This window comes from Ranitomeya imitator, chromosome 5, assembly GCF_032444005.1.
Source record: "Ranitomeya imitator isolate aRanImi1 chromosome 5, aRanImi1.pri, whole genome shotgun sequence".
NCBI lineage: Eukaryota > Metazoa > Chordata > Amphibia > Anura > Dendrobatidae > Ranitomeya > Ranitomeya imitator.
In genome coordinates this window covers 667,275,790-667,299,651 of record NC_091286.1, presented here as the reverse complement: position 1 = coordinate 667,299,651, position 23,862 = coordinate 667,275,790, and the positions used below count along the sequence as shown (strand labels likewise).

The 23,862-nt window shown below is 47.7% G+C and overlaps 1 protein-coding gene across 1 annotated transcript in view; it reads left to right on the top strand.

Moving 5' to 3' along the window:
• LOC138638737 (cytochrome P450 2C23-like) overlaps positions 1-4,272 on the top strand; it is a 341,556-nt gene extending 337,284 nt beyond the window's left edge. Inside the window, exons 8-10 of the mRNA XM_069728283.1 lie at positions 271-455; positions 600-741; positions 3,151-4,272. Of these exons, the coding sequence (XP_069584384.1) occupies positions 271-455; positions 600-741; positions 3,151-3,329 (506 nt within the window). The 3' untranslated portion in view covers positions 3,330-4,272. The remainder of the gene's footprint in view (positions 1-270; positions 456-599; positions 742-3,150) is intronic.
• Positions 4,273-23,862: the final 19,590 nt, after the last annotated feature.

Sequence of the window (23,862 nt, the reverse complement as noted above, 5' to 3'; positions counted from 1 at the left end):
TCTGATTGTAGCAGTTGGGAGGTTTGACTTCCTATAACATAGGGGGCCGGGGTTGGGAGAGATGTCTCCTGCAACCAGGAGAAGGAGCATAGAAAGAGTGAGCAGATGCTTAAGTGATTTGTGAGAGCGTAGGGATGCTCTTAACGAAAGTGTAGAATATCAAAATAAAAAAAATTGTCTTACAGGTCTAACATATTGAACTTCTACTTTATTTTATATCTTTCAAAATTTGCATTGTCACTCACAATACATACCATTTTTACCTTTTAGAAAAAGTGCAAAATGAAATCGAAAATGTTATTGGATCTGCTCAACCTCAAGTAGAAGATAGAAAAGAAATGCCATATACTAATGCTGTCATTCATGAAATTCAACGATTTGGGGACGTCGTACCTGGAAGCCTCCCACATGCCACTACTACGGACATCACATTCAGGGGTTATAATCTTCCAAAGGTTAGGAGACTTCTTTTATACCATAAGTCTGGAATTTGTGGGTGAGTTTCCCATTTAGTATTTTAATAAATTATGTATGTTTATAATATTTTAATTATATTGTTTATTTTTTATGGTAATTTATATTATCTTTTGTTTCTCAAGGGCACAACTGTCATTCCATTACTTCACTCTGCTCTTAGAGATAAAGCTTATTTTGAGAAGCCAGAGGAGTTTTATCCTGGGCACTTTCTTGACTCAGAAGGAAAATTTAAGAAGAACGAAGCCTTCATTCCCTTCTCATTAGGTAAGTCTTTTTCTTTCATTCCACTTTAATGGCATCATGCGTTTATACAACGTAAAGCGAACTGTAGAACCTGTACCACAAAATTTACCTTGGTTTAACCCCTTAATGACCGCCAATACGTCTTTTAACTGACCTGAGATATAAGAGAATAGCCTCCCCATACAGGTGACAATCCAGCATCTGTCAGTAGTACACTATAGCTGACAACTTGCTGTACCAGCCACGATCAGTATTTGCACCATCTAAATCTGTTTAACCCCTTAGATGCTGCTGTCAATAGTGACTACATCATTATAAATGGTTAACAGAGCGTGGGGGCTTCTTCTTTGTCCCAATTGGTGCCCTCAGATCATGATTTTGTTGTCCTCATGTTTGCCATGGCAATTCATGGCCAAATAGCGGCCTTAGAGTCTGTCGGCTGTAGTAATCTGTTTAGAAGTTAAAGACATTTAGGTGGTAAAAATACACATTTTCATTTCTGTCATACCACTTTGCATTAATTCCTGTAAAGCACCTGAAGGGTTAATAAACTACCTGACTGCAGTTTTTGATATGTAAGGAGGTGCTGTTTTTAAAATGGTATCACGTTTGTGGGTTTCCCAATATATGGGACCCCTAAAGTCACTTCAAACATGGATAAGTCCCTAAAAAAATAAATTTTGTAAATGTCTTTGAAAAAATGAAAAATTGCTGCTACATTTTTAAACCTCCTAAACTGCTAACAAAATAAAATAATATTTTACAAATGGTCCTGATGTAAAGCAGACATGTGGGAAATGTTATTTATTAATGGTTTGCTGTGGTATGACCATCTGAACTAAAGGGATAATCATTCAAATTTAGAAAATTGCTAATTTTTTAACATTTTTCTCAAATTTTTGATATTTTTTATAAATAAACACAAAAAATGTTGAACAAAATTTACCATTATCATAAAGTATAATGTGTCACGAAAAAACAATCTCAAAATCACTGGGATTTGTTGAAGCGTTGCAGAGTTATTACCACATAAAGTGACACTGGTCAGATTTCAAAAATTTGGCTCGGTCACTAAGGGGTTAAACATTATTTCGCGTGCTGATACTGTACTGATTTTTTTATTTAAATATTTGTTAGTTCTGTGATCACAACAGCATCAGCGGTTTCAATCAATCAGTCTCTGAAGGACTGTATACATGAAAACCAAAAACAGGCATATACCTCTGTGCTATGCATTCGCCCAGAGACAAAATAAACACAAGAACCCCTGCAAGAAAGTGCTCATACACAGAGGACAAAGAAAATGGGCCACAATATATAACTTTATTTTGAAGAAAAATGTAATAGCAATGGATGAAAAGCACTATAATAATATAATATAAGAAATATTAAAATATACCGTATATGCATTATTAGCTGTTTTAGATATCTTGGGATAGGTACCCAGTCAAGTTGTAAAATGGATAGGCATCTAGGCCATTGAATAAATATGACGTAGAAAATATATTTAGATGTACTGATAAAAAATAGGAGTCAACCTGATTTAATCCACCCTTACACTGTAAAAAATACAGCGAATACTAGATAAAATAGGTAAAATATCTCTTACATACATAGAGAGGAGGAATAAGATGCAATATCAGAGTAGATGTTTAGCCCACTCGCCCCTGTGAAGTCCTGCAAGATCCAGGGTCACAGTCACCAAAAAGTTTCCAGCAAGGCGACCCCCATATAGGCGATGCATGAGATGTTCTGGGGGAAGTAGAAGAAACATGGAACTACAAGAAGAGCGATCTGGGAGCCCAGGCCGGTGGTGTCCACAAATCCTAGTCCTTATGTTTTTTGGAAATCTCGGTTTCCTTCATTAGAAGAGACTGTTAACATACTGTGCATGTGTAAATTGAGTTCTCGTCTCCCAAAATCTCAGGAGCCAATATCTCAGTCTGTGCATGTGCCACCTCCTCCTTTTCCCAAACTCTACCGCAGTGAAAATGATGAGCAGCGCGGGGACTCCGCAAGCATTTTCTGGAGCATCACCTCACTCAGCATCCCTGTCTTATTTATTGATTAGCCGGCTGCAGTGTCATGTGACATTGCACTAGGCCGGCTACTCAAGAGCTGCAGATGTAGGAAGGAGCAAGTTTAATTGTCTCCTGTCCACTCAACACAGATAACCCTGCTAATTAATTTGTATCACCTATAACCAGGTACTCAAACTCCAACGTATCTGCTAAAATTAAAAGTCCTAAAAAATCTTCCAAAATATGACTAACTCTTTCAATTACATTGTATACCATTTTGATTTATGGTTTTCTGAGAAAAAAATAAATAAATAAAACAAAGCTAGCTCTTCCTGCTCTATAACATGGATGATCAATATAGCTGATCACCGGAAATGTGCTTTCTTTTTCTATTTTTTTTCTTAAACAGGTAAAAGAAGTTGTGCCGGAGAGAACTTGGCAAAAATGGAAATGTTCCTGTTCTTCACAACCCTGCTCCAGAACTTCACATTCAAGGCTCCATCAGAGGCAAAGCTAGACCTTTCACCTGCAGTGGGATTTTTGAATCCTCCATTACCCTATGAATTGTGTGCAATCCCTCGCGGATGAGACATAGTGTGCATCTATAGCCAATTTATAGTTGCCCTTCAAGTTGAAGAATCTTTCTATAAAATATTAGGGATAAAAATGAGCAAGTCTAAGAAAAATGATTTGCTAATTGTTAAAGGACAATGGAGGTTTACATGCTGGTCCTCACTTCAGCCTTTGCCGTCTTTCATAAGAGGAAAACTCAGCTGCATAATAGGCAGTCATGTCATGCTATGGTTAAATGTGTAATTTAGGGTTAGCCTTATGAGCAGTTAACTACAGGACTAGAGGGGAAATTCAGATTCTGCAGATTTGTGTGATTTTTGTGAAATTTGATTCATGTCAAATCTATTTCATGCAAATCGAATTTGAAATTTTACTCCGGAGATATTGGAAGACCACAAAGCTTAATAAATGCAAGGTTATAAAAAATAGCTTTTCCACCTGTTCTACTCCCTCTGGCACTAGTCACTCTTCAGTGCCTCGGTTGTGGATTAGGCCTCATAATATCATGATGTCTCAGGGTACTGAGTAGGCCTGATGATGCATCAGGACATGCTTCATCACCCGATGCCATGAAGTTGTGAGGCTATGTCTGTACCAGAGCCCACCCGGTGGAGACACTGGAGCCAGAGTGATCTGTACAGCTCGACAGTTGAAGGCTGCCAAGAAGTGAGCATTATCTATACACTTTATATATATTTTTCTTCACTCATTCCATGCTTCAAAATTAATCCAACAAATTGACATTTGGCATTTGTCCCATTGCAGCGAATAGAATCCTCAAATATTCTAAATTCAAATTTTGGATAAAAATTCCAAGCGAATTTGATTTGCTTCAAATCGATCTGCTGATCTCTAATAAATAGTGACATACGAAATTGCTCCCACTGGAAGTGAATTTGGATGTCGAGAAGATATTAGAAATGTTTAAAAAATTGTTGCAATAAAATTATTAAACTATTATTTCTAATGAATGTCATTTATTCTGACTACACAACTAGGCCGAAAGTATGTGGCTCTTGAAACCATATTTCTATGACTGTGTGGAACCAGTAGTTACATGAAGGAAACGTCAGATAGCTTTAACTCGACTGCAGAGGCATATATGAAAATTCCAGAAGAAGGTTTATTTTTAAGCGGAATTCTTGTAGATATGAACAATTGCAGTAGGTAAAAAGAGTATTCTGAACCAGAGATATACAGAGATGAGCCTCAGATGAATATGGCTGACATACAGTGACACAGGAGGAAGAAGGGAGGAGTTACATACATCAGAGCTGGGCTACAGGGAGAAAGACAGGACAAACTTGTAAAAGGCAAACCTGGTTTCATAGTAGCGCAACAGCAACAATACGATCGCAATGCAATACTGTATGATTCCTAAGTCGTGGGACATGACAGGTTGTACTAAACGTGATTATCACACAAAAATTGCAGCAAACCTTGGACATTTTGACTTTTGAAGTTTTTATTTGGTGCGAATACCAGACCAGCTAGTTTCAGCTTAACGATATAATCTTACTTTTTATATATTTTTTGCTACCTCTGGAGGATATCATTTTTTTTTTTTTTTTTTACCATTTCTCTGGAGCTCCCTTCTCTATAGGCTTTTTCTGGCTTTGCAACTTAGCAGCATTTTAATGAATCTTACTGTAAACAGTAAAAGCAATAACATGACTTATTATTGCCCAAAAAAGAAAAGAATTACAGGAATTTAGAAGAACTTAGAAACCTGACATAATACAAAAGTTGATCACAGAATTATTTCCATTTCAGGAAATTAAATCTAATGTGTGAACATGAATTTCCATTAAAAATTAACTTTTAATAGTGTAATAAAAACCACCGACCCAGTGAATAGGTACATAAGTATACCCAAAATATACGACCTAAAAAAGACTACACTGCAAGACACCCTAAACTAGGCCTATACTGCTCCTGCCTAACTGTGGGGGTTGGCACCATAAAGAACGATCTGGCGCCCCCACTCAATGTGGGCTATCCCTCACGGCCCTATTACAACCCTATAAATATAGGTGGGAAAACAATTCATAAATAGTGCAGAAATGAATAAAAGAATTGTAGGCTAGTAATACATTGTATCCACTGGTATCTCAACAGGCAAAGATATTATAATACAAACTCATCGAATTTCATGATTAGAACTCCATAATAACAATGAATCGTCATGCAATAGATTTAACAATTCACCCTGTTAGGGTGAAGAAACCTTAACTTATCATAAAGTGTAATAAACCAGGGATTCAAGCTTGAGGAGGCTAATTTGCATATTCCAGGTGCCTTCTGGGAAAAGCGAAGAGTCTCCCTAAGCTAGAAGATCGTTGGGTACAGCCAAGACCAGCTGCTTGGAAAGCATCACCAAACCAGGGATTCAAGCTTGAGGAGGCTAATTTGCATATTCCAGGTGCCTTCTGGGAAAAGCGAACAGTCTCCCTCTCCCTAAGCTAGAAGATCGTTGGGTACAGCCGGGACCAGCTGCTTGGAAAGCATCACCAAACCAGGGATTCAAGCTTGAGGAGGCTAATTTGCATATTCCAGGTGCCTTCTGGGAAAAGCGAAGAGTCTCCCTAAGCTAGAAGATCGTTGGGTACAGCCGGGACCAGCTGCTTGGAAAGCATCACCAAACCAGAATTTTTGCCTGTAGGACATTATTGCAAGAGAGCTTGGCTGAGTAGATTACACAAGAAGGAAAAAGCACAGCAAGTCAGCAGGATCTAGGAGCAACATGGCAGATGTGACAACCTACATGGTGAGCTGCAGCATGTGCTACATGTTCACAGATCGACCAGAAGAAGAATCAAATTTCACCTGTCAGAAGTGTAGACTAGTGGCCCTTTTAGAAGAAAAAGTGCGGGGTCTGGAAGAAAGAATAGCAACTTTGAAACTCATCAAAGAGAATGAAGACTTTCTAGACAGAACAGAAGCATCTCTATTGGTCACAGAAGGTGAAAAAAGTGTCAGAGAACCTCCAAAAGCAGATGAGTGGAAGCATGTGACCAAAAGAAGCAAGAAGACCATGGAGAAATCACCAACCACACAACTGAAGAACCGATATCAAATCGTTGTAGAGGATGAAGATGGCACACCTAAGGATGAAGCAATACCAGCAAGCAAAAAAAAAAAGGGCACACAGCAACAAGTGACAGCAAAAAGTACAGCCAAGAAGCAACGAAGAGTGGTGGTGGTGGGAGACTCACTACTGAGAGGCACAGAAGCAGCCATCTGCAGACCGGACATAACTGCAAGAGAAGTATGCTGCCTTCCAGGTGCGATGATCAAGGATGTGACCGATAGGATACCAAAGCTCTTCAGCTCCAAGGACGTCCACCCATTTCTTCTGATACTTGTTGGCACTAATGACACGGCAAGGAAGGACCTACCGACAATCTGCAAAGACTTTGAAGAGTTGGGGAAGAATGTAAACGAACTGGATGCACAGGTAGTTTTTTCTTCTATCCTTCCAGTAGACGGGCATGGCACCAGGAGATGGAACAGGATCCTTGATGCAAACAACTGGCTAAGACGATGGTGCAGACAACAAGGATTCGGATTCCTGGACCACGGTGTGAATTTACTTGTACGATGGACTGCTTAAAAGCACTACCTAGGACCGCCTGGCGTTGGCGGAACTCGGATACCCAGGAGGAGGCACCTAAGCCAAAGGCTCGGCCTGGAACCAGCTGACGGTGCTGGAACCAGGAGGTGGACCCGAAGGCCCACAGGAGAGGAGAGAACAGCTAGGCCGCGAGGCAGCCGCAGTTACCGAACCCCAACAGTCCTACAGGGGGAGCTGGGCCTACTGGCACTACAGAACCAGCCTTGACTACCAGTTCACGCAGCCCACATAGGAAGCTCCTAAACTGTAGGCACCCTGGAGTTGGCTAACCCGACCGCACCACGACGGGGCAAGCATAGGCGTCTCAGTGAACTTGACACAACCCGGAAACAGCTGACGGTGCTGAAACCAGGCTTGGCACGAGGGAGTACCTGTGACAAGAACACTGCCGAGAACCAGCTGGCGGTGCTGGAACCCAGATGCGTTGCCCCAGTGTGCAAGAGCCAATGGCACCGAGGACCAGCTGGCGGTGCTGGAACCCGGTTACTAAGCTGTAGGTGCCCGCGCTTAAAAGCACTACCAAGGACCGCCTGGCGTTGGCGGAACTCGGATACCCAGGAGGAGGCACCTAAGCCAAAGGCTCGGCCTGGAACCAGCTGACGGTGCTGGAACCAGGAGGTGGACCCGAAGGCCCACAGGAGAGGAGAGAACAGCTAGGCCGCGAGGCAGCCGCAGTTACCGAACCCCAACAGTCCTACAGGGGGAGCTGGGCCTACTGGCACTACAGAACCAGCCTTGACTACCAGTTCACGCAGCCCACATAGGAAGCTCCTAAACTGGAGGCACCCTGGAGTTGGCTAACCCGACCGCACCACGACGGGGCAAGCATAGGCGTCTCAGTGAACTTGACACAACCCGGAAACAGCTGACGGTGCTGAAACCAGGTTTGGCACGAGGGAGTACCTGTGACAAAAACACTGCCGAGAACCAGCTGGCGGTGCTGGAACCCGGATGCTTTGCCTATCAAACATTGTCTTCCTACAGCCCCAACTAGCGGTGTTGGAGCAAAGGGTAAGCAGGGGGAGCAGAGTGTAGGCTGAAGCCTGCACTGGAGTCAGCTTTGTGTCTGCGTTGCGTTTGCAGGACACTTTGCCGGCTACACAGTGGGGGAACAGCAGGCGGTGCTGAACCCCACTAACACATTGGCTGGTGTTTTTCTCTGTGCAGCTAGCACTTCCGGGCAAAAACTAGCGTTGTTACAGCCCAGGGTCAGCAGGAGGAGGAGAGGAGCAGAGTGTAGGCCGAAGCCTAGTTGAACCAATTTCAAAGGTAACCTTTAACCCACCCTCAGGTGTTACAAAGTACAAGAGCCACACCTTGTGCAGCATTAATGCTGCACAAGAAAAGGTTGCTCTATTAATTTGTCTACTTGCACACGCTGAATGCAACACGTACACAATTTAGCCCATTCTACAGTCAAACTGTAGTTGAGGCGTGACTTGTATTTTTAAGGTGACGCAGCATAGGTGTCCCAAATAACGCCTTTGTGCTAGGCGCTGCTTCCTGAGCGTTGTTTTTTGCTGTACAGGAGTCTGCGCTCTTGTGTTATCCCTTGGCAATGCCCTGTTAGCGCTGCCCGTCTTATGACCTCATTTCATGTTGGCCGCTGCGGTTAACGATGGCCATAAATCCCAGACCCACACTGCCTTTTCATAAAGTCACACTGCGGTGCTGGGATTCGTGGCCTTGAGCAGTAAATATTTTCGACCCTCACACACGTCCTTACACCTGCTTCAGACTGGGCGGCCTCTGCTGATCCCTTTTCGCATGCCGCGGCCAGGAGGCCGCACAGTCTGAAGAAGGCGGAAGGAGATGAGTGACGACAGGCGAACATATGCACTGCTCGTGCCCATAAACCACACCCTCGCTGACAAAATAAATAAGACAACGAGGGGCGTTGTTTCACGCAGGGCGGATGCACAGGCGCAGCCAGCTAACCATGATGTCAAAAGACGGGAAGCGCTACCAAGGGGGGTGCTGCGTATCATTAGAAAGGAAAGTCACACCTCAGGGACAGTGGAATGGTCTCAATGAGACACATTTTGTACGTGTTGAGTTCCACGTGGGCAAGGAGAAAAAGTCAGCCACCTTGTACAAATGCAGCAGTACTGCTGAACAAGGTGGCTGTTATACATAGAAACACCTGGGGGTGGGGGGCAGGCTCCCTTCAATTTCAGTTCATGTGCCTGCATGGCGTTTGCAGGTCACGTTGCCGGCTACACAGCTGGGGAACAGCTGGCGGTGCTGAACCCCACTGACACATTGGCTGGTGTTTTTCTCTGTGCAGCTAGCAATTCCGGGCAAAATCTAGCGTTGTTAGAGCCCAGGGTCAGCAGGAGGAGGAGAGGAGCAGAGTGTAGGCCGAAGCCTGCACTGGTGGCAGCTTTTGATCAGTTGTGCCAGCGTGGCTTGTGCTGGACACGATGCCGGCTACACAGCAGGGGAACAGCTGGCGGTGCTGAACCCCACTAACACATTGGCTGGTGTTTTTCTCTGTGCAGCTCGCATGTCCGGGCAAAAACTGGCGGTGTTAGAGCCCAGGGTCAGCAGGAGGAGGAGAGGAGCAGAGTGTATGCCGAAGCCTAGTTGAACCAATTTCAAAGGTAACCTTTAACCCCCCTCAGGTGTTGCAAGGTACAAGAGCCACACCTCGTGCAGCATTAATGCTGCACAAGAAAAAGGTTGCTCTCTTAATTTTTCTCCTTGCACACGCTGAATAAAACACGTACACTATTTAGCCCATTATACTGTCAAACAGTAGTGGAGGCGTGACTTGTCTTTTTAATGAGATGCAGCACAGGTGTCAAAATTTACACCTAGGTGCTGGGCGCAGATTCCTGAGCGTTGTTATTTGCTGTACAGGAGTCTGCGCTCTTGTTATCCCTTGGCCATGCGCTGTGAGCGATGCCTGTCTTCTCACCTCATTTCATGTTGGCCGGTGCGGTTAGCGATTTCCATGAAACCCAGACCCGCAGTGTCTTTTAATAAAGTCACACTGCAGAGCTGGGATTCGTGACCTTGCGCAGTAAATTTTGTCGCCTGTCCCTCATGTCCTTACACCTGCATCAGACTGGGCGGCCTCATCTGATCCCTTCTCGCATGCCGCGGCCATGAGGCCGCACATTCTGAAGAAGGCGGAAGGAGATGAGTAAAGACAGGCGAAGATATCCACTGCTCGTGCCCATCAATCACACCCTCGCAGTCAAAATAAGTAAGACAACGAGGAGCGTGGTTTCAGGCAGGGCGGACGCACAGCCGCAGCCAGCCAACCAAAGATGTCAGAAGACGGGCAGCGCTAACAAGGGGGGTGCTGCGTGTCATTAAAAAGGAAAGTCACACCTCAGGGACATTGTAATGGTCTGTAATGAGACACATTTTTTACGTGTTTAATTAAACGTGGGCAAGTAGACAAAGTCAGCCACCTTGTACAAATGCAGCAGTACTGCTGTACAAGGTGGCTGTTATACATAGAAACACCTTGGGGTGGGTGGCAGGGTCCCTTTAATTTCAGTTCATGTGCCTGCGTGGCGTTTGCAAGTCACGTTGCCGGCTACACAGCAGGGGAACAGCTGGCGTTGCTGAACCCCACTAACACATTGGCTGGTGTTTTTCTCTGTGCAGCTAGCATTCCGGGCAAAAACTAGCGGTGTTAGAGCCCAGGGTCAGCAGGAGGACGAGATGAGCAGAGTGTATGCCGAAGCCTCCACTGGTGGCAGCTTTTGGTCGGTTGTGCCAGCGTGGCTTGTGCTGGACACGATGCCGGCTACACAGCAGGGGAACAGCTGGCGGTGCTAAACCCCACTAACACATTGGCTGGTGTTTTTCTCTGTGCAGCTAGCACTTCAGGGCAAAAACTAGCGGTGTTAGAGCCCAGGGTCAGCAGGAGGAGGAGAGGAGCAAAGTGTAGGCCGAAGCCTAGTTGAACCAACTTCAAAGGTAACCTTTAACCCCCCCTCAGGTGTTGCAAGGTACAAGAGCCACACCTTGTGCAGCATTAAAGCTGCACAAGTAAAAGGTTGCTCTATTTAGTTTGCTCCTTGAACACGCTGAATAAAACACGTACACTATTTAGCCCATTATACTGTCAAACAGTAGTGGAGGCGTGACTTTTCTTTTGAAGAAGACGCAGCACAGGTGTCAAAATTTACACCTAGGTGCTGGGCGCAGACTCCTTACCGTTGTTATTTGCAGTACAGGAGAGTGCGCTCTTGTGTTATCCCTTGGCAATACCCTGTTAGTGCAGGCCGTCTTATGACCTCATTTCATGTTGGCCGGTGCGGTTAACGATGGCCATAAATCCCAGACCCACAGTGCCTTTCCATAAAGTCACACTGCGGTGCTGGGATTCGTGGCCTTGTGCAGTAAATATGTTCGCCGCTCACACATGTCCTTACACCTGCTTCAGACTGGGCGGCCTCAGCTGATCCCTTATTGCCTGCCACGGCCATGAGGCCGCACAGTCTGAAGAAGGCGGAAGGAGGGGAGTGAAGACAGGCGAACATATGCACTGCTCGTGCCCATCAATCACACCCTCGCAGTCAAAATATATGAGACAACGAGGGGGGTTGTGTCGGGCAGGGCGGACGCACAGGCACAGGCAGCCAACCAATGATGTCAGAAGACGGGCAGCGCTACCAAGGGGGGTGGTGCGTGTCATTAAAAAGTAAAGTCACACCTCAGGGACATTGTAATGGTCTCTAATGAGACACATTTTGTACGTGTTGAGTTCCACGTGGGCAAGGAGAAAAAGTCAGCCACCTTGGACAAATGCAGCAGTACTGCTGTACAAGGTGGCTGTTATACATAGAAACATCTGGGGGTGGGGGGCAGGATCACTTCAATTTCAGTTCATGTGCCTGCGTGGCGTTTGCAGGACACGTTGCCAGCTACACAGCAGGGGAACAGCTGGGGGTGCTGAACTCCACTAACACATTGGCTGGTGTTTTTCTCTGTGCAGCTAGCATTTCCGGGCAAAAACTAGCGTTGTTAGAGCCCAGGGTCAGCAGGAGGAGGAGAGGAGCAGAGTGTAGGCCGAAGCCTGCACTGGTGGCAGCTTTTGATCAGTTGTGCCAGCGTGGCTTGTGCTGGACACGATGCCAGCTACACACCAGGGGAACAGCTGGCGGTGCTGAACCCCACTAACACATTGGCGGGTGTTTTTCTCTGTGCAGCTAGCAATTCCGGGCAAAAACTAGCGTTGTTAGAGCCCAGGGTCAGCAGGAGGAGGAGAGGAGCAGAGTGTAGGCCGAAGCCTGCACTGGTGGCAGCTTTTGATCAGTTGTGCCAGCGTGGCTTGTGCTGGACACGATGCCGGCTACACAGCAGGGGAACAGCTGACGGTGCTGAACCCCACTAACACATTGGCGGGTGTTTTTCTCTGTGCACCTAGCACTTCCAGGCTACAACTGGCGGTGTTATAGCCCAGGGTCAGCAGGAGGAGGAGAGGAGCAGAGTGTAGGCCGAAGCCTAGTTGAACCAATTTCAAAGGTAACCTTTAACCCCCCCTCAGGTGTTGCAAGGTACAAGAGCCACACCTTGTGCATCATTAATGCTGCACAAGTAAAAGGTTGCTCTCTTAATTTTGCTCCTTGCACACGCTGAATAAAACACGTACACTATTTAGCCCATTTTACTGTAGAACAGTAGTGGAGGCGTGACTTGTCTTTTTAAAGAAAAGCAGCACAGGTGTCGAAAATAACACCTTGGTGCATGGGCGCAGCTTCCTGAGCATTGTTATTTGCTGTACAGGAGTCTGCGCTCTTGTTATCCCTTGGCCATGCGCTGTGAGCGCTTCCTGTCTTCTGACCTCATTTCATGTCGGCCGTTGCGGTTAGCGATGGACATGAATCCCAGACCCACAGTGTGTTTTCTAAAAATCACACTGCGTGGCTGGGATTCGTGGCCTTGTGCAGTAAATATGTTTGCCGCTCACACATGTCCTTACACCTGCTTCAGACTGGGCGGCCTCATCTGATCCCTTATCGCATGCCGCGGTCATGAGGCCACCCAGTCTGAAGAAGGCGGAAGGAGATGAGTGAACACAGGCAAACATATGCACTGCACATGCCCATCAATCACATCATCGTTGTCCAAAAAAATAAGACACAGAGGGGCGTTGTTTCGAGCAGGGCAGACGCACAGGCACAGCCAGCTAACCAATGATGTCAAAAGACGGGCAGCGCTAACAAGGGTGGTGCTGCGTATCATTAGAAAGGAAAGTCACACCTCAGGGACAGTGGAATGGTCTCAATGACACACATTTAGTACGTGTTTAATTAAACGTGGGCAAGGAGAAAAAGTCTGCCACCTTGTACAAATGCAGCAGTACTGCTGTACAAGGTGGCTGTTATACATAGAAACACCTGGGGGTGGGGGGCAGGCTTCCTTCAATTTCAGTTCATGTGCCTGCAGGACAGTTTGCAGGACACGTTGCCAGCTACACAGCAGGGGAACAGCTGGCGTTGCTGAACCCCACTGACACATTGACTGGTGATTTTCTCTGTGCAGCTCGCATGTCCGGGCAAAAACTGGCGGTGTTAGAGCCCAGGGTCAGCAGGAGGAGGAGAGGAGCAAAGTGTAGGCCGAAGCCTGCACTGGTGGCAGCTTTTGGTCGGTTGTGCCAGCGTGGCTTGTGCTGGACACGATGCCGGCTACACAGCAGGGGAACAGCTGGCGGTGCTGAACCCCACTAACACATTGGCTGGTGTTTTTCTCTGTGCAGCTAGCACTTCCGGGCAAAAACTAGCGGTGTTTGAGCCCAGGGTCAGCAGGAGGAGGAGAGGAGCAGAGTCTAGGCCGAAGCCTGCACTGGTGGCAGCTTTTGTTCTGTTGTGCCAGCGTGGCTTGTGCTGGACACGTTGCCGACTACACAGCAGGGGAACAGCTGGCGGTGCTGAACCCCACTGACACATCACCTAGTGTTTTTTCTGTGTAGACAACACTTCCAGGTGGCAACTGACAGTGTTGAAACCCAGGGAATCAAAGAGGAGCAGAGTGTAGGCTGAAGCCTGCAGTGGAGCAAGTTGAAAGGGAACCTTTAACCCCCCCCCAGGCATTTGTTGCTGAAAGAGCCATCTTGTACAGCAGTAATACTGCACATGGAAAATGGTGGCTCCGAAAATTATGCTCCTTGCAAACGCTGAAGTACACACTCATATAATGTGTCCCCTCACACCGTCAAACCATCCCGGAAGTGGGACTTTCCTTTGTAATGTGACACAGCACAGCCGTCATTCCAACCCCCTTGGTGCCGGGCGCCACCTCCTCAACGTTGTTTGGTTCTGTTACGGAGCCCGCGCTGTAATGTTATCCCTTGGCCATGCACAGTTAGCGGTGCCCGTCTTCTGACATCATGTAGGTGTCAGGCTGGCAGTGCCTGTGCGTCCAAGCTGCCCGAGATCCAACCTTGCAGTGTAATCTAATGTAGTCCCACTGCGGGCCAGGGATCCATGGGCATGCGCAGTGCATATCATCGCCTCTCACTCACCTCCTTCCTGCTTCTTCAGACTGTGCGGCGTCACGGCCGTGGCATGCTATTAGGGATCAGCTGACGCTGCCTAGTCTGAAGAAGCGTGAAGAAGGGGAGTGAGAGGCTAGTATATGCACTGCGCATGGCCATGGATACCAGGCCCACTGTGGGATCACATTAGACGACACTGCGAGGTGTGATTTCGGGCAGCGTGGACGCACAGGCGCAGCCAGGACGACAACAAATGATGTCAGAGGACGGGCAGCGCAAACTGTGCATGGCCAAGGGATAACATAACAGCGCAGGGTCCATGACGGAATCAAACAACGCTAAGGAGGCAGCGCACGGTGCCAAGGGGGTAGCAATGACGGCTGTGCTGCGTCACATTACAAAGGAAAGTCCCACCTCCGGGACGGTTGGACGGTGTGAGGGGACACATTACATGAGTGTGTAGTTCAGCGTTTGCAAGGAGCATAATTTCAAGAGCGACCTTTCCCTTGTGCAGTATTAGGGCTGCACATGGTGGCTCTTTCAGTAACAAACGCCTATGGGGGGGGGACAGGTCCCCTTACATTTTAGTTGTGCCTGCGTGGTGGTCGCATGACACGTTGCCGGATACACAGCTGGGGATCAGCTGACGTTACTGAACCCCAATAACAGAGGAGCGACTGTTGACTGTGCACACAGCACTTCCAGGCACCAACTGGCGGTGTTAGAGCCCAGGGACAGCAGGAGGAGCAGAGGAACAGAGTGTAGGCCGAAGCCTGATTGGAACAAGTTGAAAGGGAACCTTTAACCCCCCCCCCCAAGACGTTTGTAGCTGAAAGAGCCATCTTGTGCAGCACTAAGGATGCAAAAGGAAAAGGTGGTTCTTTTAATTATGCTCCTTGCAAACACCGAAGTAAACACTAAAAATGTGTCCCCTTTTACCGTTAAACCGTCCCGGAGGTGCGAATTTCCTTCGTAATGGGACACAGCACAGCTGTCATTCCTATCCCCTTGGTGCCGTGCGCTGCCTCCTCAGTGTTGTTTTAAGCTGTCACGGAGCCTGCGCTGTTCTGTTAGCCCTTGGCCATGCCCAATTAGCGCTGCCTGTCTTCTGACATAATTTGGTGTCAGGCTGTCAGTGCCTGTGCGTCCACGCTGCTCTAGATCCCACCTCGCAGTCTCGTCTAACGTAATCCCACTGCGGGCCTTGGAACCATGGGCATGCACAGTGCATATCCTCGACTCTCACTCCCCTCCTTCCCTCTTCTTCAGACTGTGCGGTGTCACGGCCGTGGCATGCTATTAGGGATCAGCTGACGGCGCACAGTCTAAAGAAGGCGGAGGGAAATGAGCGAGACCCCGAGGGGAAGATATGCACTGCGCATGCCCATGGATCCCAGGCCCGCAGTGTGACTCAATCAGAAGACACTGCGAGGCGGGATCTCGGGCAACGCGGCCGCACAGGCGCAGCCAGCCTGACACCAAATTATGTCAGAAGACAGGCAGCGCAAATAGGGCATGCCCAAGGGATAACAGAACAGCGCAGGCTCCGTGACAGCTTAAAACAATGCTGAGGAGGCAGCGCATGGCACCAAGGGGGTAGGAATGACGGCTGTGCTGCGTCACATTACGAAGGAAAGTCCCAGCTCCGGGACAGTATAACGGTATCATTTAAGTAAATAGGGCAGCACACCGCAGCGCCAAAACATGCAAACTTGAAAACACAAAATTTGAACTGCATTACTGCACTGAAAATATGAAAAATGAGAGCTTTTAGCGCATAAAAATGGCCAATTTTATGTGTACCTCGTAGCCACGATAAGGCATCTCTCTTATACGAGGCCCTACGCTTGACCTACCTCTCTGAGAATAAACGTCTCCATCTGAATGGGTACATGTGAAACCTCTCCTTGGACTCAAATTCTCTCTCACTATGGAGGGGTATTGGACCTATTATAATTAAAACACCTGAAGCTAGGAGGCGGGGAGTGCACGATCAGAAGGCTAGAGAATACATTTCAAAAAACCTGATCTGCACATCCAAACATAGACACAGTGTGAACAGGTGCTGAACCCAGAGTCGCCAACTCGTATATATTTAAGTAAATAGGGCAGCACACCGCAGCGCCAAAACATGCAAACTTGAAAACACAAAATTTGAACTGCATTACTGCACTGAAAATATGAAAAATGAGAGCTTTTAGCGCATAAAAATGGCCAATTTTATGTGTACCTCGTAGCCACGATAAGGCATCTCTCTTATACGAGGCCCTACGCTTGACCTACCTCTCTGAGAATAAACGTCTCCATCTGAATGGGTACATGTGAAACCTCTCCTTGGACTCAAATTCTCTCTCACTGTGGAGGGGTATTGGACCTATTATAATTAAAACACCTGAAGCTAGGAGGCGGGGAGTGCACGATCAGAAGGCTAGAGAATACATTTCAAAAAACCTGATCTGCACATCCAAACATAGACACAGTGTGAACAGGTGCTGAACCCAGAGTCGCCAACTCGTATATATTTAAGTAAATAGGGCAGCACACCGCAGCGCCAAAACATGCAAACTTGAAAACACAAAATTTGAACTGCATTACTGCACTGAAAATATGAAAAATGAGAGCTTTTAGCGCATAAAAATGGCCAATTTTATGTGTACCTCGTAGCCACGATAAGGCATCTCTCTTATACGAGGCCCTACGCTTGACCTACCTCTCTGAGAATAAACGTCTCCATCTGAATGGGTACATGTGAAACCTCTCCTTGGACTCAAATTCTCTCTCACTGTGGAGGGGTATTGGACCTATTATAATTAAAACACCTGAAGCTAGGAGGCGGGGAGTGCACGATCAGAGTGAGAGAGAATTTGAGTCCAAGGAGAGGTTTCACATGTACCCATTCAGATGGAGACGTTTATTCTCAGAGAGGTAGGTCAAGCGTAGGGCCTCGTATAAGAGAGATGCCTTATCGTGGCTACGAGGTACACATAAAATTGGCCATTTTTATGCGCTAAAAGCTCTCATTTTTCATATTTTCAGTGCAGTAATGCAGTTCAAATTTTGTGTTTTCAAGTTTGCATGTTTTGGCGCTGCGGTGTGCTGCCCTATTTACTTAAATATATACGAGTTGGCGACTCTGGGTTCAGCACCTGTTCACACTGTGTCTATGTTTGGATGTGCAGATCAGGTTTTTTGAAATGTATTCTCTAGCCTTCTGATCGTGCACTCCCCGCCTCCTAGCTTCAGGTGTTTTAATTATAATAGGTCCAATACCCCTCCACAGTGAGAGAGAATTTGAGTCCAAGGAGAGGTTTCACATGTACCCATTCAGATGGAGACGTTTATTCTCAGAGAGGTAGGTCAAGCGTAGGGCCTCGTATAAGAGAGATGCCTTATCGTGGCTACGAGGTACACATAAAATTGGCCATTTTTATGCGCTAAAAGCTCTCATTTTTCATATTTTCAGTGCAGTAATGCAGTTCAAATTTTGTGTTTTCAAGTTTGCATGTTTTGGCGCTGCGGTGTGCTGCCCTATTTACTTAAATATATACGAGTTGGCGACTCTGGGTTCAGCACCTGTTCACACTGTGTCTATGTTTGGATGTGCAGATCAGGTTTTTTGAAAAGTATAACGGTATCAGTGAACACATTTTATAAGTGTTAAGTTCTGCGTGTGCAAGGAGCTAAAAAAAGAGCTACCTTTTCCTGCACAAGATGGCTCTTTCAGTAACAAACGACGGGGGGGGGGGCGACAGGTTCCCTTACATTTAGGTTGTTGTGCCAGCGTGGCGGTCGCAGGACACATTGCCGGCTACACAGCTGGGGATCAGCTGACGTTACTGAAACCCAATCACACTGGGTCGTATGTTTTTACTGTGCAGCCTGCACTTCTGAGCCGCAACTGGCGGTGTTGGAGCCCAGGAATAGCAGTTCAGGTGGTAGAAAGATGAACACAGCAGGAGACCTGGATGACACCCAATTACTTAATCAGGCAGAGGAGTGGCAAATTCCTGTGAGATCCAGGCCTGGTTCATTTTCAGGAAAGTAAGCCGGTCAACGTTATCGGAGGATAGTCGCATGCGACGGTCTGTTAGTACACCACCTGCGGCACTAAAGACACTAGCCGCAGGGCAAGCCAGCACCTCCAATGCATACTAGCTTAGCTCTGGCCATGTATCCAGCTTAGAGACCCAAAACTTGAACAGGGAAGAGCCGTCAGGGAGTACAGTAAGAGGGCAAGCCATGTAGTCTGTCACCATCTGACGGAACCGTTGCCTCCTGCTGACTGGAGCCGCCGGTGATGGTGTAGACATTTGGGGCGGGCACACAAAAGTGTGCCAGAGTTGTGCCATACTGGGCTTGCCTTGGGCAGAGGCACTGCTTCTGCTCCCTCTTTGGGCAGAGCCTCCCCCACTGCCTCGACGCACTGAGCTGCTTTGTAAAGCACTAGCAGCACTCCTCTCAGTTGGACAGGAGAAGATGATGGAATTCACCAGTGTGTCGTGGTACTCCCGCAATTTACGCTCCCGGGTCAACGCAGGGATGAGGTTTTGGACGTTGTCCCGGTAGCCAGGAGCGAGGAGGGTGAACACCCAATAATCAGGCATGTTGAGAATGTGGTCGATGCGGCGGTCGTTTCTCAGGCACTGCAGCATGAAATCCACCATGTGCTGCAGAGTGCCAACTGACCCAGAAACGCTGTCCCCTGCTTGAGACATGATCTCTGCCCGCTCGTCATCACCCCACCCTCGCTGTACACACTGACCACTGGACAATTGTGTCGCTCCCTCCTCTGGACGGAGCTCTTCCTCCTCCATTGACTCCTCCTCATCCTCCTCACAAATTTGTCCCTGCGTACCCCTTTGTGAGGAACCACGTGGCGCTGACTCTCCAGAAGCTGATGGAAAAGGTGACTCCTCATCCTCCACCTCTTCCACAACATCATCCATTAACCCTTGCAAAGTTTGCTGAAGCAGGCAGATAAGGGGGACAGTCATGCTGACTAGTGCATCATCTGCACTTGCCATCCGCGTGGAATAATCAAAAGGACGCAAAACCTGGCAGACGTCCTTCATAGTGGCCCACTCTGTGGTTGTGAAGTCTGATCGGCGCTGACTGCGACTTCTTTGCGCCTGATGCAGCTGGTACTCCATAACTGCTTGCTGCTGCTCACACAACCGCTCCAACATATGTAACATGGAATTCCACTGGGTAGGTAGGTCACATATGATGCGGTGTTCCGGAAGGCGGAATCGGCGCTGCAGAGCAGCAATGCGGGATCTGGCCAAGCTGGAACGCCGCAAGTGAGCACACTCTAGGCGGACCTTGTGCAGCAGGGCATCAAGATCCGGATAGTCCCTCAGAAAACTCTGCACAACCAAATTGAGCACATGTGCCAGACATGGGATGTGAGTGAGGTTGCCAAGGGCCAAAGCTGCCACCAGATTTCGGCCATTGTCACACACTACCATGCCTGGCTGGAGATTCGCTGGCAGTAACCACACATCGCTCTCCTGCTTGATGGCATTCCAGAGCTCCTGCGCTGTGTGGCTTCGATGCCCCAATGAAACTAGTTTCAAGACGGCCTGCTGACGTTTGGCCACGGCTGTGCTCATGTCGGTCATAGGTAAACGTTCACGGGTCCATGTGGAGGTGGACTGTGACGGATCCTGCAGAGAGGAATCTGAGGAACTGGTGTAAGAGGAGGAGTAGATGCGTACAGACTGGATTCCTGCAATCCTTGGAGTGGGCAGGACACGTCCTGCGCCACTCGCACGATCTGTACCTGGCTCAACAACATTAACCCAATGGGCAGTGAGGGAAACATATCGCCCCTGTCCATGCTGACTGGTCCACGCATCGGTGGTGAGGTGGACCTTGCTACTGACGGCGTTCAGTAGCGCATGTTTTATGTTTGCCTCAACATGCCTGTGCAGGGCAGGGACAGCCTGCCTGCTGAAGTAAAAGCGGCTGGGCACCTTGTACTGTGGGACTGCCAATGCCATCAAGTCACGGAAGCTGTCAGTCTCCACCAGCCTGAACGAGAGCATTTCCAGGGACAACAGTTTGGCAATGCCTGCATTCAGAGCCTGTGCTCGGGGGTGGTTGGCCGAGAATGCCCGCCTTTTCTCCCATGCCTGTACTACCGATGGCTGTAGAGTAGACTGGGAGTGTGAGGATGACTGGGAAGGTGGTGCTGTGGGTGGAATTACACTAGGTCTCTGGACAACAGTGAAGGAAGAGGCAACACGAGATGAAGAGGTGGTAGCTGCCGCTGTTGGTTGGCCTACGTCTTCACTGTGTTTCTGTAACTCCACCGCGTGCCTGGTCCGCACATGTTTCCACATATTTGTGGTATTGAGGTTGCTGACATTTTTCCCTCTTTTTACTTTCTGATGACACAGCTTGCATTTGACAAAACAAATGTCATCTGCAACTGTGTCAAAAAAGGACCAGGCACTGCAAGTCTTGGGAGCGCCCTTTTTGGCTTTGGAAAGAGACAGGCTCCTAACGGGTGCCAAAGTGGAGGCTACAGGCTCCGCAGTCTTCCCCCTCCCTCTCCCTCTTTGGCCCGTAAGGGGAAGCTCTTCCTCAGAGCTGCTCCCACCACCTTCCTGTTCCTCACGCCACGATGGGTCAAGGACCTCATCATCTCCACTACCCTCTGCCACCAACTGCTCCTCCTGGGTAGTCTCGGCAGCACAGTACGCATCAGAAAGCGGCACCTGAGTTTCATCATCAGATGCGTACTGCGCTGTGGTCACCGGAGGCACTGGCCCACCTGCCTCTTCAGAGTCAGAGAGAAAAAGCTGTTGGGCATCACTGCACACTTCTTCCATTTCTCCAATGCTGCTTGGCTGGCCCCCTGTTTCCAAGCCAAGAGATTCAGAGAACAGAAGTAGAGACGGCTCCTGTCCTGGGCTCTCTGACTGCCTGGCCAATTTGGCAGGTGGTGAAGAGACAGATGGCTGCTCTCCAGTGCTCTGTGCCTGAGAGGATGTGGCACTAACTGAAGTCGATGCCGAGGCATTAGCTGCCATCCACCCGACAACGGCTTCAATTTGGTCTTCACGCAGCAGCGGTGCACGGCGCTCTCCGACAAAGCTGCGCATGAAGGACTGTTCCCTGCTGAAACTGAGTGACGACGAGTCACCGGCGCCCGCAGCAGGCACAGAATCACCACGTCCTCTCCCTGCTCCGCGCCCACGCCCACGTGCCTTACTCCCTGCCCTCTTCATCTTGGTTGACAGATAAAGATAAGCAGAAAAGTACTAAGGCCTTAGTGTGCTTATTCCTGAAATGCTCCTCCTAACAGGTGTAAGAAACACTAATGTTGTAAAGTGTGGACTAAACTTTATTATTTTTCAAATGTGGCCTACACAAGTGTTAAGTTGTATTTGGTGAACTTTACTTTTTTTGTTGTGCAGATCGGGCTACAGAGCGAGTTTAAATCACACGGAGACCGTGCAGACAGCCGTAAACGGCGCTGCAAGGCTAAAAAACCCTCCTCTAGGTTATCCTATGTAGTGTTTTTCCACTATTTAGCTGGAGACGGGTGGAAAGACACTAATAGGAATTTTTTTTTTTTAATTTTAAACAGGCTGCACTATTTGAAAAAAAGGAAATTGTTTTTCAAGGTATGAGGCAGTAATGCACCCTGAGCTGAATCCAACCGGCTATGGCTGCACACAGACTACAGGGCGAGCTGCGCTCACACAGAGACCGTGCAGACAGCTGTAAACGGCGCTGCAAGTCCCAATAAACCCCCTCTAGGTTATCCTATGTAGTGTTTTTCCACTATTTAGCTGGAGACGGGTGGAAAAACACTAATAGGGAATTTTTTAAAAAATTTTTAAACAGGCTGCACTATTTGAAAAAAAGGAAAATTTTTCTCAAGGTATGAGCCAGTAACGAACCCTGAGCTGAATCCAACCGGCTATGGCTGCACACAGACTACAGGGCGAGCTGGGCTCACACGGAGACCGTGCAGACAGCCGTAAACGGCGCTGCAAGGCCCAAAAACCCCCCTCTAGGTTATCCTATGTAGTGTTTTTCCACAATTTAGCTGGAGACGGGTGGAAAAACACTAATAGGGAATTTTTTTTTAAATTTTTAAACAGGCTGCACTATTTGAAAGAAAGGAAAATTTTTCTCAAGGTATGAGCCAGTAACGAACCCTGAGCTGAATCCAACTGGCTATGGCTGCACACAGACTACAGGGCGAGCTGGGCTCACACGGAGACAATGCAGACAGCCGTAAACGGCGCTGCAAGGCCCAAAAAACCCCCTCTAGGTTATCCTATGTAGTGTTTTTCCACAATTTAGCTGGAGACGGGTGGAAAAACACTAATAGGAAATTTGAGAAAAAATGTGCAGCAGGCTGCACTATGAGCAAAAAAGGACAACTGTGTGAGGCAGTGTGAACCCCCCCTGAGCTACAACCGGGTATATGGCTGCACACAGACTACAAAGTGAGCTGCACACACACACACACACAAAGACCTTGCAGAACGCTGTTAAAACAGCGCTGCAAGGCAAGAGCAAGGTGAACAGTGAAGAACACACAACGTTTTGCTAAATTAGCCTTTGGAATGGAAAATAAAGCAATTAGCTAGCTCAACTGGCCCTCAGTCCTGTCCCTAACTGAAATCACAGCAGAGTGAGCGCAAAATGGCGGCAGCGTATTTTATAGTGCAGAGTGACATCATTTCAGCAGCCAATCACAGCCTTGCCAGTACTTACATGCCCACCATGCTAAACAGGATGTGCCCACACTTCCAATCATTCCTCATTGGCTGCTGCGTGCAGTTTGAATTCTGGGAACTTCCGATTCCGGTATCCGATACGCGGGAAGTATCGGAATTCGGTATCGGAATTCCGATACCGCAAATATCGGCCGATACCCGATACTTGCAGTATCGGAATACTCAACACTACTGACAAGTCGTTACATGAACTGATCAGGAAAAGGGGCATGACGAAGGTGGGAATGGGATCGTACAACAGGATCAATAAAAAGGAGGCTATGGGAGGAACAAAATCAAGGATCCAGCCGAGAACAATCACTTATTAACCCAACACCAATTACCAGAGAGCGTTTAATGCTCGTCAGAAGATCGGTGTAACAGATGCTCATCTCAAGCTAGGCATAATAGATGCCCGTGAGAAATTGAATGACGAAAAAATGCACATAATCTTTAAAACAGGCTCAAAACAATTTCAAACTGAGATGTGTAACTGTTATCATTTTTTCTTCATTGACCAAAGGTATAAAATTCTGTGACATACCTGTGGTGCCAATATGATCACTGCAATCGAAGGGTAATTCTTCAAGAGGTGCATTTTGTAAAATTGGGTCACTTATGAGGAGTTCTGCTGCTGTGGCACCTCTAGGGCTCTCTCCTAGTGGGTCATGTCACCCTCAAATGATAGTAGTAAAATCTGCACTATGATATGGC